General features: G+C 36.3%; 1 protein-coding gene across 7 annotated transcripts in view; it reads right to left on the reverse strand.

Moving 5' to 3' along the window:
* The window catches only part of LOC129718943 (integrin alpha-PS1), a 178,513-nt gene that overhangs the window by 24,543 nt on the left and 132,340 nt on the right, over window positions 1-21,630 (reverse strand). For all 7 annotated transcript variants that reach the window (XM_055670192.1, XM_055670196.1, XM_055670195.1 and 4 more), the window contains 6 exons: window positions 20,239-20,599; window positions 19,972-20,176; window positions 19,387-19,917; window positions 18,850-19,310; window positions 5,342-5,481; window positions 5,026-5,267 (listed from right to left, as the gene is read on the reverse strand). In XM_055670192.1, coding sequence (XP_055526167.1) covers window positions 5,026-5,267; window positions 5,342-5,481; window positions 18,850-19,310; window positions 19,387-19,917; window positions 19,972-20,176; window positions 20,239-20,599 — 1,940 coding nt within the window. The remainder of the gene's footprint in view (window positions 1-5,025; window positions 5,268-5,341; window positions 5,482-18,849; window positions 19,311-19,386; window positions 19,918-19,971; window positions 20,177-20,238; window positions 20,600-21,630) is intronic.

Raw genomic sequence — 21,630 nt, forward strand, 5'->3', positions numbered from 1 at the left:
ATGAAATGGAAACGAGACAAAATGATGAATGCGATAATGACCAAAACAAAACGAATTGACAGCTATCCCATTATTACCATTATTACGCATACCAATGCGGTCGCATACCAATATTACGCATACCAATGGTCCCCGTGGTTCTGTGGTTAGCGATGTCGGTCGGCTAGCTCTCCCACGCGGTTGTGATATCGGGTTCGATTCCCGATCGAGTCGAGGATCTTTTCGAGCTGGAAATTTTCTCGACTCAGCACTGGGGCACGGTGTATCGTTGTACTTATCCTACACATGCAAATTGTGCCAAAAACAATATCGATAACGAATTCTCTCAACTAATCTAGTTGATCGAGACCGCTATTAGCCCCAAGGCTAAGCGTGCGATATTGTTTTGTTACGCATACCAATGCAATGACACTGAAAATGTTTTATTTGAAGCGGCAAAGTATAGCACGGAAAAAGTGTAGCTACACCGCGAAAACGAAAACGACATAAGTGATTCGGAGTTCGAGGGTTTAAGCGACACAGGAAGTCGATGCGATGCGACCTAGTCGTGATTCGTAACCAACATTCAACACAAGAGTTTAGGTAAATTGTAGACAATCGCCTATGCTATATATGTAATACTCCATACTATCACAAGTTGCAATTCTAATTGCTTTAACTAAAATACCTACTAGCATTATGGCTACTCGATCTATTATTCACTGATCTAGTCATTTATTTATCCATATTTCTCTTCAACGGTTAGAAGTAGTGTTTGTATTAGTATCGATAGTGTTCTTATTATATTATTACCACCTAAACTATCATTATCTTAATTACTATCAATAGTGTCCCAACTATATTATTTCTATCTAAATTATTATATTATTACTATCTTAATTATTATGCTATTATTATCCTAATTATTATATTATATTATTAATGCTATTCATGCTTGCGCCGATCTTATTTTAATAAGTGCTTGTATACTCCAACTAGCTTTAGGCAATTTAGAATAAATAGAATAATGATTACACACACATGAACTGAACCGTAACGATTGAGAGACCACGGAAGACAGTCGCCTTCAAAAAGACGATATCACTGTCGTGAATAAAGAAGAGCTGGTACGTATTCGAGACAGAACGAAGGTAAACAATTAAACAATTAAACTTGGTAAATTACATATCATCTGAATTCCAGATGAATGGAAGCCATGTACCGGTCATAAATAGTAGTATCAGTATTTCTACTACTATCATCATTTCATTTTATTAAGGCTTAAAATTAGCAATTACTAAATTAAGGCCCAAATAACCACAGTAAAATAAGAATAACCTTGTTTCTAGTCGTGCACACTATATATATCTGAGGATGGCTGAAAAATTAGTAAGCTGAAACGTAAACTATTTAGTTATTTTGTTTTAATAAATCTCACCGAAAAAAATCAATTGAAACCCGAAAAGATCAAAGTTACGGTGATTCGAACCCGGAGAAAACAAACACTATATATGTACTTTTACAACCACCATGAGTCCATAATATAAGTCATTATACTAATATCATTTATACTGGTATAGACATTATCCTAATGATTTTTATTTTTCAATTAGACTTAGGCACTTACAATAACTAGAATATTAGATACGACTACACCTAAACATAAAATATAGCGAGTAAGAAGGAAGACACTAACGGTAACCGTTATCAAAGAGGCTACATCATGGCCGCAAACAACGACGAAGCGGTATGTATTCGACGCAGAACGGAGGTAAATAATCATTATATTCACTATATCAAATAACATATATTTGAATACTAGAGGACTAGAAATACATCCCGTCAATACGCAGACGTCGGTGACAGGGCCGGCGTTTCATGGTAGTAGTACCCACTCGGGAAATATCCATGTGGGTACTTACCCACACGGTACTATCGGACAAAACCAAAAAAAAAATAATGTTGCGAGCGACAGATTTTTCGATGGATATTGTTGAGCGAGAGGTTATAAATCTACAGATTTATGTACAGTTGTAAAGTTTCGCAGGGAAAAGGATTTTTTTAATTGTTTCATTTACGGTAGAGAATTTTATTTACGATAGAGTTCAAAATTTCATTTACGATAGCGTTCTAAAGATCAACAATGTTTTCTCGTAAAAATTTTCCATGCCAAATTTGAGCTCAACCGGGAATTAGAGCCTCAAAGCGGTCAAAGTTACAGTTTTTTGATCTCTTGTGCGTTCTGATGTAGCGACAAGAAACTCCAAAGAATGATGAAGAGAAAGACGGAGGGAAAGTGGCTACATCGCTGCGTACGCTTGACCGGGAGGTCGATGCAACCGGCCAAACAGTGGAAAAGTACCTGGCAAACATGGACGTCAGAAAGCGGCAGTCCCGTCCATTGGTCTCGGAGCTGCAGGCAATGACGCAGTGTCAGCGGCTGAATAAGGTGGTCGAGTCGATTTCTCCGGCGAATCGCGACGTGATGGTAGTGGTGGACACCGAGACCTATCTTACCCTGGATGGCAACGACTGGCAGGGCACTTCGTATTTTATTTCGCCAACGAAGGGAGTGAGCTCTGAGAAGAAATTCATTTCACACACCAAGTTCCCAAAGAAGGTACTGCTGTTGCTCACAATCAGCGAGAAGCTCCGTACTAGTCGTGATCGGGGAAGTTTAAAGTACGAAGTGCCTGCCGGAAGTTGCGCCGTACATTGAAAATTACCGTAGGGGCGAATACGCGGTGCTCTGGCCGGATCTGGAGTTGGCCCACGAATCAATGCAATCGTTGGAGGAGATGAAGCGACTGAAAATCGATACGGTACCCAGGTCGGCCAACCCCAGCTGCGTCTCATCCAGAGTTTATTAACTTCTCCAGCTGCGTCTCGTCCAGAGTTTATTAATAAACCAGAAGCGTAAGACTTACTTCAACAATTGTGACGCGAAAATTGAGGCGGAATTGATAAATAAAACGAAGAAATTCAAAAATAATTAAATGAATTCAAAAACATGCCCACACGCACACACTCTTCTACGATAAATTTTTTCGAATGCTAAGTATCGTACATGATGGGGTAGGTTTATCGAAACAATGAATAATTGTTTGCATGCTTTCGTTAGTAAAAACTTTCTAAAATCAATTTTAACATGTGTCCCGTTTTTTGGACCCATTTGTCCCGTTTTTATCCTGAGAAAAGCTGGTCAGCCTAACTCTGAGTCTAACCTAAGCATCGTAAGTCCGCCTCCCGAGGAACGGTGAGCATTTGACTGACATCTCCGGTTAGTCCCGGCCGGCTTACTTTGCTGGGGAAGCTCGCGAGTCGGGCCGAGATCCAATTAGCAATATGCTGCAGCCCGACAACTCGCAGAAAAAAAACATTACTACTGAACAAAATTTGAAAATCCAATTTCTCTTAAACATTCCATTGGCATCCACTGTCAAATTTTCGTAAAATTATGTTCAGGTATCTCTAGGTCGTCTCTCCGGCTACGCCTTTGTCACCCAGGAGCCTTCCCTATTCCTTACTACTCACTCGGGAAAATAATGTGACGCTGGCCCTGATGGTAGCTTCTGTGAAAGCAGCAGGAAAAGTGCTCATCAATTAATCGAAACGAAAATCGGTTTTTGTTTAATGATTGGGGAAAATTGTTCCAATACTAACACTCACGTTCTCATGACAAACAAATCTGCAATTGAGAGTTTATAGAGAGAGTTAATAATTTTTTTCTTTTAGTTATACACAGTTATAGTTATACACAGAGTGGTAGGTATAGACCAAATTGACACGAGCTAGAGAAAATATAGAAATATTTTTTTGCGGTGGTAATGGTTCGAGTACTGGCACGTTGTCCTCTACAGCACAAATAGGATTGGAAACTGAAGAGTTGGTTTTCTCCTTTCAATAACATATGCCGTTATAGCCAAAATGCACAAATGCTCACCAGCTTGAAGAAAAGTGCTCTGATATATAATGGTGATAACTCGTGCATTAGCACACTGTTTGCTCTCTATTCACACTATTCTATTCACAATTTATCTCGGTAAACTTCCCAATAGCTGACATATTTTGACGAACATTCGGCAAATATATTGATCTGCCGTATGCGATGAAATTGAAACCTATGACTTTGGCAAGTAACAATTGAGGACGTGGTAATTTTCGTTTTCTCTCCTCTCGCTCACGGTGTTGTGTGTTAATGAATGATAGCTCCTCGTTGTCCTAAGCAGTGATGGAAACGAAACGAATATGATGCAATCGTCGTTTATTCATCATATGTGCACTTCACGAAGTGTACAGGCCGGGACTAAACTCGAATCCTCTCAACCCATAATGAAATGATGATAGGGTGCATAGGTTTCTGGGAGAAAACAAACACATGACTAGACTACATCAGCTCTGAGAAGCGATTCGATCGTTGCGTTTGTCTTTCCATAGGCCGGTAGTTACGGGAAGAAAGGATAGCAACAGGAGAAAATCATGTCGCCTGAACAGCAGCAGAGGTGTGGTGCGGTGAGAGGGAATGTGTGGGGGAAGGAACTACTTCGGCAGCGGTTGAGTTTAAGCGAGAGTAGGAGAGCATACACTGCATTTTCTTTCTTTTTCTGACAAAAAATCATATTCATGAGTCAAAAGAATAAGGATATAACAAGTTCTGATCGCTCTCTGTAACAGAGACGAACAACTTCATATACCGAGTTGTGCACATTGAGAACCACCTATTGTGGTGTACACTAATGAATAGAAATATGTCGTAAAGAGGAAAGCAAAAAGAGTGCACCAGCACCGATACTTTGTTTTTCGCATACTGACGACGATGTAAACGCATCCTAGGCATGTTTTATATGTATTCATTAATCGCTAGAGGTGATTTTTTTCCTTCGCTGGTCCTAAGTCAACAATGCGGTTGTTTGTCAGATATAACCTTGTACTTTTTCAAGACTACTTTTTCATTTCATTTTTCATTTAAAAATAAAATAAGCAAACACTTAAAAAAACAAATTAACAAGAAAACATATATGTGTACGTCTGAATGGTATTATTTACCCTGATATGCTGATTTTTGCTCGCTTGATAACGTTAATCGCTAGAGCTGCGCTATTCCGAGACCCCGCAAGAATCGATGATGTGGTGTTGACAAATGCTTCAAACGATAGTTTTGACACCAAGTCATCCACTCGCTGCGGGTCAAACCGCAAAGAAAATTTGGCATCTGTGTTCCGTCGCATCGGATTTCCGAGCGAACAATCGACGATAGTTGCGTTAAATTGAGTACACGTGTAGAGGCTCTGTTTGAAATAAAAAAAATAGTTTTTATGGCAGCAGCATTAATTTTGATGATTTTGATTTAGATTAAGTATACCTTTGTACCACTGTAGGATATACTAGGATCATGTTTCACATACAAATGCGTTTCATATGCTGAATCTGCAACATTCGATACACTCACATTCAGTAAAATACCACGGTCTCGTCCCAGTACTAATGAATATGTATTGTCACCTGTGTTAAAGGGATAAAATTATAATCAGTTAGTTTCTTTTGCGTCCCTTCGCGTCACAGCTATGGTCTAATTACTAATTAATTATTGCAGCTAATTATTGAATGCTTAGGTCTGACACACTACTGGCAACAAATCGGTAAGGTAAAGAAATCCAGTTTATTTGCTCTGCGTTGGCTATCGAATATCTACACTAAAGTTTTTTTACGCGGAGAATACGCAACGCGCAAAAAACGCGTAAAAATCGCGTAAATTTCAAAATCCGGGTAAAACCGGGTATATAAATTCTGAATTCCGCGTAAAAAACAGCGTAAATTTCGAAATCCACGTAAAAACGCGTAAATTAAGAGATCCGCATAGAAAAAAAAATTCGTTTGCTTTTCAATCAGTTTCCAATCAGTTTCTGCTAAATACATTCAAAAAATAATCAACAACAACAAAATACCGTACGCTAGCCTGTGGGGCTGATAGAGGTTTCGATCAACCAGATTAGTTGAGAGAATTTGTTATCGTATTGTTTTTGCACATTTTGTATGATGTAGGATAAGTACAATGATACACCGTGCCCCAGTGCTGAGTCGAGAATATTTCCAGCTTGAAAAGATCCTCGACCTGATCGGGGATTGAACCCGATACCACAACCGTGTGAGATAGCTAGCCGATCGATATCGCTAATCACAGAGCCACGGGGACCACCACGAAAAAAAATCAAGAGCAATTTAATTTCCACTTGCGAATCGAGCTGAAAGTAGGACACTCTAAATAACGATTTGAAAATAAAAATAAAATAAAAAAATAATCCACGCACAAGTAGGTTCCGAAATCTGGGTAAAATAACTTTTTTTTTTCAGCGGAGCGTTATATTGCATGTGGCAAACATGTAAAATTGCGTTACATGGAGGTGGGTGGGTATTGAAAATTACCAAATTCCGTGTTATGTAATATTTGAATGGTTCCTAATTGTTTGTCACTTTCCAATTTTTACATGCGACAAACACGGGCAAACAACCGTCATGATGTCAAATAAATTTGACCATTATGTCCGATGGTCAAATATTTGACCATTGGTCAAAGTGTGTAATACAGGCTTTAGTGAGCTGATAACGTTATCGTTATCGTCGATGTCGTTAATGTTTGAAGACGGTATCGTCATCGTCAATAACGATACCATACGTAATCGGTAACGGCGATGACGATTACTGACGATAATCTATCGTATTAACAACCTTGGTTTTGAAGGCATCTCTGAAATGCACCGTAAATTTCGTCAGTTTGAGCACACAAACGCATGTGGGCCTAGGGACGATCCATTAATGATGTCACGCAAAATTTGGAAAACATTAACTCCCCCCCTCCCCTTTGTCACAAGCTGTCACAACTTCCTTGACCCCCCCCCCTAATTACGTCACGTTTTTAAGCCCCCCTCCCCCTTTTTTGGTAATAATTGATTGAAAATCGAGAAATGTGTTAGGAATGCATTTTTTCTTGACAAGAATGATTTTACTGAAAGAAAAACTGACACTAAAAGGAAAAGAAGATTATAGAAGATAACTAGAAAAGGCGTTTAGTTCTAAGCTCAAGGAAGCTGTTGATGGAGTCGCATATCGACGACATAGAAAGCCGAGACAGTAACTGCAGCATCATTGCTGATTTTTGAAAGACCATCAATATTTAGTTCCTCTTCTTCAATCAATTCGCAATCCAAATCTTCTCCACATGTTAGGAAGGAAGCTGTTGATGGAGTCGCATATCGACGACATAGAAAGCCGAGACAGTAACTGCAGCATCATTGCTGATTTTTGAAAGACCATCAATATTTAGTTCCTCTTCTTCAATCAATTCGCAATCCAAATCTTCTCCACAGCCAAGCATTTTTATTTACGTTTTGGCACAATTTAGGAATGGATTGGATTGAGAGACACTGAAAATTAATGAAATTGTGCTGTCATTCATAAACGAACATGCACGGTAAAACAGAATTAACGAACATTATGCTTTTTATCGTGAAAAAAATGTCATTTATTCTATCTAAAGCAAATATTGAGCAAAAAAAGGGATCGTAGAACTATAAATGAATGATGCAAATATCATAAATAGTTCTGAACTCTGTGATTAGGTATGTGACTTTTTATTTATTTATTTATTATTATTTTTTTTTTTTTGAGTTTAAATGTGATGTCACACTCGAGCTAACCCCCCCCTCCCCCATATGTCACAAAATGTCACAATAATTGAAACGACCTCCCCCCACCCCCCCTAAATGCGTGACATCATTAATGGTTGGTCCCTTAGTAGTAAACAACATCGTTTCTTTATTCATGGGTAGGTTGGCACTGATTCAGTGGAATAAGAAAATTCGCTTTTAGATTTTAATCTCAGGTGGTCATGCGGTATTAAAGAAATTTGGGTCAGTTTTCTTTTTGAAGCCACGAATCATTGTGGGATGTTCTTGCATTATAGGTAGTAACGATATTCAAAAAACCTAAATTAATCCACCTTGCGGTCACACCCAGCCTTTCTCATTCAAACTTTTATTTGTAAAAATAGATTAACATGAACGCTTCAGTCAATTAATTTATATTTTCTTTTTAGGTCCTAAAATATTGATGTTGTAATCTATACATATAAAACGCAGTCCGGTCTGTCTGTCTGTTTGATCTATATAGGCTCGAAAACTACAGAACCGATCGACGTGAAAATTTGTATGTAGGGGTTTTTGGTGCCAATAAAGGTTCCTATGATAGTATGAGACCCCTCCCTCTTCTGGAAAGGAGGGGTCCCATACAAATGAAACATAAATTTCTGCACAACTCAAGAACAAATCAAGCAAATCAAACCGAATTTGGCATGTGGATGTTTTAAGAGGTAACAAATATGTCCATTAGAGATGCACCGAATAATAACGCTGGAAAAAAGTTATTTTTGAAAACAACGGAATATTCGGATTATCGAATAATGATTAAAACTAGACTTTGTCTAGGGTAATCCACTCTAATTGATTATCATGTTCTGTTGAATATTCGGCCGTCCGTCCGGCCGAATATTCGGCTGATTATTCGGCTGAAAAGGCGGCCGAATATTCAACGAAACATGATGATAAGATAAGAAAAATTAGAAACCAAATTATTCATGACTTAATGTGACTTACCCTAGACAAGCTCAAGTTAAAAACATTATTCTGTAAACTGAAAATTCGGTATTTTCCACAACAAATCTTTTTCCCAGCCCTATTATTCGGTGCAACGCTAATGTCCATAATAGTTGGACGCCCCTCCCTTTCCTGGAAGGAGGGGTTCCATACAAATGAAACACAAATTCCTGCACATCTCGAGAACTAACCGAGTAAATGGAACCAAATTTAGGCGACTTCCGGTTTGTGAAAAACAGCCTAAAATAACCAAATAGCATCCAATATGGGTATCTCTGGAACCAGAATGATGATGAGCTAACAATTGACCAAATATCTTAAATACCAATATAGTTCACTTACGTGAAATTTTGAAGACAAATTGAAAATGACAGAAGCGTTAGTCACCTTTTCGACCGCTAGGTGCGCCACTTCTGATTTTGTTCTACACGACATGCGAAAAAGAGTAACTTTTAACAATAATATTACCCTAATGGGTACACTGAAAAAAATGCACATTTTATTCTGAAGTGGACGCGGCCGAATATTTTATAATAATAAAGTTCGCCTATGTATGAGGCAATCCATGGGTGCTGTTCCACGGTTTGTACGTTTGTCGACCTCCGACAATATTTTGAGTTGTAAAATGGCGACTTCCGGTGTCTGGAAAACTGCCGAAAATGACCAAATACCACCTAATATGAGTGTTTTTAACTAGAATGACGCTCAGAGGCCAGAAATTGTCTCCAAATGCCAGTTGGAAATCCAAGATGGCGACTTCCGGTTTCTGAAAAACAGCGGCAAATGACCAAATATGGGTATTTCCGCGATTGTTATGATGCACTGAAGCCACAAATCGACCTCAGACAACATTTTGAATTGTGAGATGGCGACTTCCAGTGACTGGAAAAGAGACGAAAATGACCAAATACCACCTAATATGGATGTTTCTTTAACCAGAATGACGCTCAGAGGCCAGAAATTGTCTCTGAATACCATTTTGAAATCCAAGATGGCGACTTCCGGTTTCTAAGCAACAGTGAGATATGACCAAATTCCACCCAATATGGGTATTTCTGAAATCGTGATGATGCACTGAAATCACAAATCGACCTCAGACAACATTTTGAATTGTAAAATGGCGACTTTTGGTGACTGGAAAACTGCCGAAAATGACCCAAAAACAACCAAATATGGGTGTTTCTTTGACCAGAATGATGCTCAGAGGCCAGAAATTGTCTCCAAATGCCATTTTGAAATCCAATATGGCGACTTCCGGTTCCTAAACAACAGTGGCAGAAGACCAAATAACACTCATTATGGGTATTTCCGGGATTGTTATGATGCACTGAAGCTACAAATCGACCTCAGACAACATTATGAATTGTAAGATGACGACCTCCGGTGAATGGGAAACTGCCGAAAATGACCAATACCACCCAATATGGGTATTTCTTCAACCGGCCGATTTCCATCCATGTGAGATGCTTCGATACCAGAATGATACGCAGGAGCTAGAATCGACCACAGACACCATTTTGAATTCTAAGATGGTGACTCCCGGTTTCTGGAAAACAGCCGAAAATGACTAAATAACACCTATTATTGGTGTTTCTTAAACCAGAATGACGCTCAGGGGCCAGAAATTGTCTCCAAATGCCATTTTAAAATCCAGGGTGGTGACTTCCGGTTTCTGGGAAATAGCCTAAAGTGACCAAATACCACCCAATATGAGTGTTTCTTTAACCAGAATGATGCATGTAGCTAAAAATTGACCTCAGACACCATTTTGAATTGTAAGATCGAAACTTCTGGAAAACAGCCGAATACTATATAGCAACTTGGGATTAGTTTACCATTTACACGTCATGGCCTGATTATTTGAATATTTCTTCTTATCACATCACATTATATTATCAATATTTAACTCCCGGAATGGCGTTAGTTTTACATACCAACAATATACGCACGAAATCTGCAACATATTTTTTTCTGTGAAAGTATGAAATTGAGTCAACTAAATCTAAAATTGCGTAAATTCAGTTTCGTGTGTGAAAATGTCGGTCACACGCTCACAGAAATTCAACAACAATGCACATAGTACAGTAAGGCAATGTAGGCGGACATGAGTTTTTCGATGCGATTTTGTGGTTTTAGAGTAAAATTTTTTCTAAGAACTTGTTTTTTATATTTAGTCTATTTTTTATGTGCAAATGAAAATTAGAGTGGTCCTGAAATCGACTAAATAAAAATAGTAACTTTTTTATTTGCAGAAATAAATGTATACATTCATCGGCACAGTTGTAGATCAACTAATTTTAAGCAAATTTCGGTATTTCTTCAGAATATTTATACAATATTTGTTCTTCCATATGATACAAAAAAAAATTACTTATATTTGCCCTAAACGGAAACATCAATATATCAAAAGGGCCTATTTTTAAAATAGAAATAGTGAAGAGTCCATCTGTACAATATATCGACAATGTTTTTTCGTCAAAATTGGCGTATTTTTGATTAAAGTTACCGAAGAAAACTTTGTTTTTAAATTTGAATTGAAAAATAGAGCGAAAAGGCTTAGAATTAGTTGGTTTACAATTATTTATGCAAATAAAACCATGTTAGTTTGTTTTTATTTCGTTGATTTCAGGACCACCCTAATTTTCATTCGCACATAAATAGAGGACTATGTATAAGAAACAACTTTTAACAAAAACTATGGCTTTAAATCGCAAACCAAAATCGCAACGAAAAGCTTATGTCCGCATAAATTGCCTTACTGTACCACTGTTCAATGAGTTTAGTTACCTTTTTCACCACAAGAGGGGGTGTTCCCTGTCTGTCTTTACGGAAATATATGGGATATTAGAGAGTGAACTATATTGTTATTTTGAGATATTTGAATTGACCTAATGCACCATTTTGAATTGCTAAATGGCAACTTCTAGAAAACAGTCGAAAATGACCGAATAATACTCAATATGGATATTTCCGTAATCGAGATGATGCATAGAAACCAAACATTGACCCTGGACACCATTTTGAATTTAAAGACGACCACTTTTAGTTTCTGGAAAACAAACAAAATAACTAAATACCTTCCAATATGGGTATTTCCGGTATCAGATTGATGCCAGAGAATCTACTGAAAATGACCGAATTCCACCCAATATGAATATATTCAGAATTAAGGTGATGTACAGAAGCCAAAAGTCGGAATGTTGTCATTTCGATAAAACCAATCATTTCGAACGATTTGTTGTTTGACTTTGATCATATCCTATGGCCGATTCGTCGTGCATTTGCAGACTTCAAACACATCGCAAGAAATCAATGAATTTTGAACGTTCAAATAATACGATACCACATTTAAATTATGTTGAGGCCACATATATCGATCAAAGCAGGTATAGTTTTAAATAGTCTTTAAATTTCTTTTCTTTCCATAACTTCTGAGCCACATATCAAATTCTTATGAAGTTTGTTATTTTTAAGTTTGAGAGATGACTCGTTCGTATGACACTAGTTATGTTCAAATAAGTCATGTAATCTTTGAGATAATAGGCTTTCGTTGTTTTACTAACAATTTAATACATAACGGTGGCTTACATTCAATTATAATCAAATAAAATGGAAACCTATAGGGCAGCCAAACTTTGAAACCACGTGTTCAAACCCTTAACTAGCCCGCTTACCTGATAATATTGATCAAATCGGTTGTGTAGTTTCTGAGATAATGATGTTTCGTGATTTCCACATTTCGGTACATTGCAGACGAAGTTACAGTTCGATTATAGTAAAATTCAATAGGGTGTTATGAGGCAACTAGACTTTTTATTTGACACTAATTTTGTGGAAATCGGGTCAACCATCTCTGAGAAAATTGAGTGAGTCGAAGTAGTCTCCGGAATATGTTACTTCTCGTAGCTGGATTTCACATTTTTAAACATAACAGGCAAAGTAATGATCCGATTCCAAAACAAATCCATAGGGTCTTATGGGGCAACTAGATCTTCCATTTGACACTGATTTTATGAAAATCGGTCCAGCCATCTCTGAGAAACATGAGTGAGATTAAACAGTCTTCAGAACACGTTTCCTTTTATAACTTTTTGACTATATGTTCAATCTTTATAAAATCGGTTGCATGGTTTTCGAGATAATGATGTTTCATGATTTTTACATTTTGATACATAACCTCTAAACTAAAAATCCGATTACAATAAAATTTAATAGGGTCTTATGGGACAACAAGACCTTTTATTTGCAATTAATTTCATTGAAATCGGTCCAGCCATCTCTGAGAAAAGTGAGTGAGAATAAAAATCTGCACATACACACACATACAGAAAATGCTCAGCTCGTCGAGCTTCGTCGAGTGATATATGCCATTCGGCCCTTTGGAGCACTTTTATACTTTCGGTTTTGCAAGTTATTGATATACCTTTCTAACAACATTCTAACAAACATGGTATATCAATATAATATATAATTAATCGAACCAAACAGTTTGTATAAGTCTGGCCAATCCATAACATCCATACGTTGGAGAGTTTTTATGAAAAAATCCTATTTGTTTGCAAAAATCACTCGACTCAGCTCGACGAGCTGAGCATTTTCTGTATGTGTGTGTATGTGCAGATTTTTATTCTAACTCACTTTTTTCAGAGATGGCCTAATCGATTTTCATGAAATTGATTGCAAACGAAAGGTCTTCTTGTCTCATAAGACCCAATTGAGTTTTATTGTTATCGGATTTTTAGTTTAGAGGTTATGTATCGTAATGTTAAAATCATGAAACATCATTATCTCGAAAACTACACAACCGATTTGAACGAAATTAGTTTCAAATGAACGGGCAACCTAAAACACCTTAACTTGTGAATTTCATAACGATTGAGCATATGATTCAAAAGTTATGAAAAGAAACGTGTTCTGAAGACTGTTTAATCTCACTCATGTTTGTCAGAGATGGCTGGATCGATTTTCATAAAATCAGTGTCAAATGGAATGGCTAGTTGCCCCATAAGACACTAATGATTTGTTTTGCAATTGGACTATTACTTTCCCTGTTATGTTTGAAAATGTGAAATCCAGCTATGAAAAAGGAACATATTCCGAAGACTACTTGAACTCACTCACTTTTCTCAGAGATGGTTGACCCGATTTGCACAAAAGTAGTGTCAATTAATAAGTCTAGCTGCCTCATAACACCCTATTGAATTGTACTGTAATCGAACTGTAACTTCGTCTGCAAAATACCGAAATGTGAAAATCACGAAACTTCATTATCTCAGAAACTACACAACCGATTTGATGAATATTATTATCAGATGAGCGGGCTAGTTAAGAGTTAACTGATGAATTATGATTGAACACGTGGTTTCAAAGTTTGGCTGCCCTATACGTTCCCATTTCATTTGATTATAATCGAACTTAAGCAGCCGTTATGTATTAAATTGTTAATAAAACAACGAAAGTCTATTATCTCAAAGATTACACGACTTTTTTGAACAAAACTAGTGTCACACGAACGAGTCATCTCTCGAACATACAAATAACAAACTTCACAACAATTTGACATGAGGTTCAAAAGTTATGAAAAGAAAAAAAATTCAAAGACTATTTAAAACTATACCTGCTTTGATCGATATTTGCCATAGGCAAATGATGCATGTAGCTAAAAATTGACCTCAGACACCATTTTGAATTGTAAGATCGAAACTTCTGGAAAACAGCCGAATACTATATAGCAACTTGGGATTAGTTTACCATTTACACGTCATGGCCTGATTATTTGAATATTTCTTCTTATCACATCACATTATATTATCAATATTTAACTCCCGGAATGGCGTTAGTTTTACATACCAACAATATACGCACGAAATCTGCAACATATTTTTTTCTGTGAAAGTATGAAATTGAGTCAACTAAATCTAAAATTGCGTAAATTCAGTTTCGTGTGTGAAAATGTCGGTCACACGCTCACAGAAATTCAACAACAATGCACATAGTACAGTAAGGCAATGTAGGCGGACATGAGTTTTTCGATGCGATTTTGTGGTTTTAGAGTAAAATTTTTTCTAAGAACTTGTTTTTTATATTTAGTCTATTTTTTATGTGCAAATGAAAATTAGAGTGGTCCTGAAATCGACTAAATAAAAATAGTAACTTTTTTATTTGCAGAAATAAATGTATACATTCATCGGCACAGTTGTAGATCAACTAATTTTAAGCAAATTTCGGTATTTCTTCAGAATATTTATACAATATTTGTTCTTCCATATGATACAAAAAAAAATTACTTATATTTGCCCTAAACGGAAACATCAATATATCAAAAGGGCCTATTTTTAAAATAGAAATAGTGAAGAGTCCATCTGTACAATATATCGACAATGTTTTTTCGTCAAAATTGGCGTATTTTTGATTAAAGTTACCGAAGAAAACTTTGTTTTTAAATTTGAATTGAAAAATAGAGCGAAAAGGCTTAGAATTAGTTGGTTTACAATTATTTATGCAAATAAAACCATGTTAGTTTGTTTTTATTTCGTTGATTTTAGGACCACCCTAATTTTCATTCGCACATAAATAGAGGACTATGTATAAGAAACAACTTTTTACAAAAACTATGGCTTTAAATCGCAAACCAAAATCGCAACGAAAAGCTTATGTCCGCATAAATTGCCTTACTGTACCACTGTTCAATGAGTTTAGTTACCTTTTTCACCACAAGAGGGGGTGTTCCCTGTCTGTCTTTACGGAAATATATGGGATATTAGAGAGTGAACTATATTGTTATTTTGAGATATTTGAATTGACCATTGCACCATTTTGAATTGCTAAATGGCAACTTCTAGAAAACAGTCGAAAATGACCGAATAATACTCAATATGGATATTTCCGTAATCGAGATGATGCATAGAAACCAAACATTGACCCTGGACACCATTTTGAATTAAAGACGACCACTTTTAGTTTCTGGAAAACAAACAAAATAACTAAATACCTTCCAATATGGGTATTTCCGGTATCAGATTGATGCCAGAGAATCTACTGAAAATGACCGAATTCCACCCAATATGAATATATTCAGAATTAAGGTGATGTACAGAAGCCAAAAGTCGGAATGTTGTCATTTCGATAAAACCAATCATTTCGAACGATTTGTTGTTTGACTTTGATCATATCCTATGGCCGATTCGTCGTGCATTTGCAGACTTTAAACACATCGCAAGAAATCAATGAATTTTGAACGTTCAAATAATACGATACCACATTTAAATTATGTTGAGGCCACATATATCGATCAAAGCAGGTATAGTTTTAAATAGTCTTTAAATTTCTTTTCTTTCCATAACTTCTGAGCCACATATCAAATTGTTATGAAGTTTGTTATTTTTAAGTTTGAGAGATGACTCGTTCGTATGACACTAGTTATGTTCAAATAAGTCATGTAATCTTTGAGATAATAGGCTTTCGTTGTTTTACTAACAATTTAATACATAACGGTGGCTTACATTCAATTATAATCAAATAAAATGGAAACCTATAGGGCAGCCAAACTTTGAAACCACGTGTTCAAACATAATTCATCAGTTAACCCTTAACTAGCCCGCTTATCTGATAATAATATTGATCAAATCGGTTGTGTAGTTTCTGAGATAATGATGTTTCGTGATTTCCACATTTCGGTACATTGCAGACGAAGTTACAGTTCGATTATAGTAAAATTCAATAGGGTGTTATGAGGCAACTAGACTTTTTATTTGACACTAATTTTGTGGAAATCGGGTCAACCATCTCTGAGAAAATTGAGTGAGTCGAAGTAGTCTTCGGAATATGTTACTTCTCGTAGCTGGATTTCACATTTTTAAACATAACAGGCAAAGTAATGATCCGATTCCAAAACAAATCCATAGGGTCTTATGGGGCAACTAGATCTTCCATTTGACACTGATTTTATGAAAATCGGTCCAGCCATCTCTGAGAAACATGAGTGAGATTAAACAGTCTTCAGAACACGTTTCCTTTTATAACTTTTTGACCATATGTTCAATCTTTATAAAATCGGTTGCATGGTTTTCGAGATAATGATGTTTCATGATTTTTACATTTTGATACATAACCTCTAAACTAAAAATCCGATTACAATAAAATTTAATAGGGTCTTATGGGACAACAAGACCTTTTATTTGCAATTAATTTCATTGAAATCGGTCCAGCCATCTCTGAGAAAAGTGAGTGAGAATAAAAATCTGCACATACACACACATACAGAAAATGCTCAGCTCGTCGAGCTTCGTCGAGTGATATATGCCATTCGGCCCTTTGGAGCACTTTCATACTTTCGGTTTTGCAAGTTATTGATATACCTTTCTAACAACATTCTAACAAACATGGTATATCAATATAATATATAATTAATCGAACCAAACAGTTTGTATAAGTCTGGCCAATCCATAACATCCATACGTTGGAGAGTTTTTATGAAAAAATCCTATTTGTTTGCAAATATCACTCGACTCAGCTCAACGAGCTGAGCATTTTCTGTATGTGTGTGTATGTGCAGATTTTTATTCTAACTCACTTTTTCAGAGATGGCCTAATCGATTTTCATGAAATTGATTGCAAACGAAAGGTCTTCTTGTCTCATAAGACCCAATTGAGTTTTATTGTTATCGGATTTTTAGTTTAGAGGTTATGTATCGTAATGTTAAAATCATGAAACATCATTATCTTGAAAACTACACAACCGATTTGAACGAAATTAGTTTCAAATGAACGGACAACCTAAAACACCTTAACTTGTGAATTTCATAACGATTGAGCATATGATTCAAAAGTTATGAAAAGAAACGTGTTCTGAAGACTGTTTAATCTCACTCATGTTTGTCAGAGATGGCTGGATCGATTTTCATAAAATCAGTGTCAAATGGAATGGCTAGTTGCCCCATAAGACACTAATGATTTGTTTTGCAATTGGACTATTACTTTCCCTGTTATGTTTGAAAATGTGAAATCCAGCTATGAAAAAGGAACATATTCCGAAGACTACTTGAACTCACTCACTTTTCTCAGAGATGGTTGACCCGATTTGCACAAAAGTAGTGTCAATTAATAAGTCTAGCTGCCTCATAACACCCTATTGAATTGTACTGTAATCGAACTGTAACTTCGTCTGCAAAATACCGAAATGTGAAAATCACGAAACTTCATTATCTCAGAAACTACACAACCGATTTGATGAATATTATTATCAGATGAGCGGGCTAGTTAAGAGTTAACTGATGAATTATGATTGAACACGTGGTTTCAAAGTTTGGCTGCCCTATACGTTCCCATTTCATTTGATTATAATCGAACTTAAGCAGCCGTTATGTATTAAATTGTTAATAAAACAACGAAAGTCTATTATCTCAAAGATTACACGACTTTTTTGAACAAAACTAGTGTCACACGAACGAGTCATCTCTCGAACATACAAATAACAAACTTCACAACAATTTGACATGAGGTTCAAAAGTTATGAAAAGAAAAAAAATTCAAAGACTATTTAAAACTATACCTGCTTTGATCGATATATGTGGCCTCAACATAATTTAAATGTGGTGTCGTACTATTTGAACGTTCCGAATTCCTTGATTTCTTGCGATGTGTTTAAAGTCTGCAAATCGGCCATAGGATATGATCAAAGTCAAAAAACAAATCGTTTGAAATGATTGATTTTATCGAAATGACAACATCCTCGAATTTTGGCTTCTGCACATCGCCCTAATTCTGAATACATCCCTTCTAGAAGAGGGAGGGGTCTTAAACTATCATAGGAACCTTTATCGGCACCAAAAACCCCTACATACAAATTTTCACGTCGATCGGTTCGGTAGTTTTCGAGCTTATTTGCATCAGGCAAACAGACAGACAGACGGATAGACAGACCGGACTGCAATTTTATATGTATAGATTACAACATCAATATTTTAGGACCTAAACAGTGAATATAAATTCATTGATTAAAGCGTTCATGTAAATCTATTTTTACAAATAAAAGTTTGAATGAGAAAGGCTGAGTCTGACCGCTAGGTGGATTGGTTTAGGTTTTACTTATACATTTTCATTGAACTGTTTTTGATTGACAGTTGCATGGAAATTAAGGAAAAAACCCAAACTATTTCTACCAACACCATAACATTGAAGACAGGTTGCAAAAATAATAAGCTATTTCTGATGGCTGAAATACCTTGTTGTTCCAAGGATAACTTTGCTCTCAGATCTATTTTAGATTGACAAATTCCATCATTTCCGCAGTCTTTCTGGAAGGTAGCCTCGAATGTTTTATCTGCTTGAGTTTGATCTAGAATAGGATTTAATATATTTAATGCTGATGTCGGCAGTGTCGTATCAAGGATGGTATAATTCAATCGAAAACGAATTGGATTTTGAATGTCTCTAGTGTTATCTTTAATGTAGACCACTTCTGAGCGACATTCCTGACGCCCATCTGTAACCACACTGATTTGCTTCCGTAGAATGTTTGATCGATTTTTTGTATCAGGTCCGAAGTAAACACGAGAAAACTTTTTCAAATTGTTGTATGTTTCTGCTTCAATCGTATAGATAAGTTTTAGATGCTGTGATTGACTACTAGAATGCCCTGATTCTTCATATGGTTCTATTGAACAGCAGGCGTTAAACGAAAAGCTTAAAAAACAAATCGATTAGAATATATAGTAATAGCTTCGAAGTTTTTTTAACAAATGTTGTTGAATAAACTCACCACGTGGCATTGGCACCAGGATCAGACGGACAGCCTTGTTTTGTTGGATCAATGTTCTGCAATTCTTCGCTCGTCACAAATGTTTTGATATTTGTGATTGGTCGTGCCAAAAGTGTTACAACTGCAGATGAGTCGTATGCACCTATCACTAGATCCGGATAAGTGTTGTTATCGAGATCGATTCCTCCAGATAGGGAACTGCCGAATGTCTTCAAAGTTGGAACGTTCAGCCCTAGAGAGCCTGACGTAATAATTTGAGATGGTTTTTTGGACAACCCGCTAGGGGTTCCAAGATAAATGTATACCACTCCGTTACCCTCATATGGAGCCCCAACGGCTATATCTTCGCATCCGTCTTTGTTTATATCGCCTAGATTTGCAATTGCCAAGCCAAATCGAGACTCAAGTTTTCCCGTAAGTTTGGTGGTGTAAAAGTCAGTAAAGTTATTGTTAGCGTTCTGATACACATACACTGCTCCACCTTCAGATTTAGAGAAGAAAAAAGGAGCTGCTACTAGCAAGTCAGGAGCACTGCAAAAAAAATTTGTTGCATGAAATCAAAATGTGGGCTCCAAATGTACTTACTGATCGCCATTCACGTCGGCAGTGGCCAGCTCATATCCAAAGCTTGACCCAAATTGTTCTCCTCGAAGTTCTCTCTCTTTAAAAATTGGATTTCTCTTATATTTGTTCGAAAAAATTATCACAAGTCCATTTCCCCGTGACCTAGGAGCTCCGCCAGCATATGACATATAATCTCCAAAATATCGTCCACCAGTTACAGCCATGCCTTTTAATATAAATACATTTTAAATAAATTTGAACGCAATGTTATTGATAATTGACAATTACCTAAGTAACCATAATTTGGAACAGGTGAATCTACGTTATCATGAGGTCCATAATATTGAGTTTTGTCTCTTGACAAAAACTCTCCATCTACCTCAACTGCGAACACGGTACCTTTCCAGGTCATCACACCGGGTGTTCCGATGACTGCAGTTCCATCATCTAAGATCATTCCCGAAGTACCGGATTGACAAAATGCATACTGCTCATGTTCTCTTTCAATAGATCGGCCGGAACATACTTCTACTCCAAATCCAAATGAGAAGTCATTATTTAGTACATAACAAAGTCCTTGGCCCATATGTAATCCGTTTTCCGTTGCTTTACGCTGAATCTTCATATACCGATGCGCACATACGAAAATCTGTTGATGAATGAATATTTTATATTAAACTTATTGTAGTTAGGTTATTATTGACTAAACAGTAATTTAAAATTTGACAATAGACAAATCGCGCCAAATGACCTATGGTCGAATATCGACCATTTTTGATATGAATGAAACTTTGCACACGTATTTAGCTCAGCAAACTGAGCATTTTTCACAGATGGAGAGATTTTCTACACCCATGAGTTATATTCTAAAAGGGCGTATGCCTTTTGGCATAGGTTTCATTCGAAACATTCTAGCCCAGAAACCGTTGGTTGTATAGAAAAACCGAGCCTTTGGCGTCCCTATACCGAGTAACAGTGAATGACAATGAACTCATGTCCTGGGCTCAAATCAATTTGTGCCCGCTGTCAGCAGTAAGATAAAGATGTATGAAAAGAAGCGGTGATATGCTATTTCGTTTACACCTATGTTGAGATGTTAGCCCTTGGAACATGGCGAGATGCCAAAGGGGTGAGAAAAACTGTCTGAGAATGAGTTGTAGAGAATTAAAAATGCATCCTAAAAAAAAACTCTGTACCAAAAAAAATTCTGACCAAAAAAAAAAAATTTAAAATAAAAATTAAATTTCAATTTAAAAAAAGAGTTGAATTTTTTTAATTTTTTTTTAAAGAAACTTGAAGTTAATACGCAACTTTTAAAAAAAAGTCCAGGATGGAGAAATGAAAAATAATTTTTTTATGGTAGATTATTTTTTTATAAAAATTCTAATTCAAACATTTTTCAAAATATTAGTATTCTGATGATTTAAAAGATGCAGAGAGTCATTTTGAATCAAAAAGCTGTTGGTAGTTAACATTCTAAAGGCATAGGTTTTCGAGTTATTTTGAATTTAAGCGCGAAAAATTATTATCATTTAGAAAAAATACACGTTTCTCCAAATTTGTCCGTTGTTCTCCAGCAAAAACCATACGTTCATTGGAATGCTTGATCAAAAATATACAATTCATTCTTTGACAACAAAACGATTGGATAAATAATTCAGGCGCTGTACCTTAGCCTAC

Source organism: Wyeomyia smithii, chromosome 1, assembly GCF_029784165.1.
Source record: "Wyeomyia smithii strain HCP4-BCI-WySm-NY-G18 chromosome 1, ASM2978416v1, whole genome shotgun sequence".
Classification (NCBI taxonomy): domain Eukaryota; kingdom Metazoa; phylum Arthropoda; class Insecta; order Diptera; family Culicidae; genus Wyeomyia; species Wyeomyia smithii.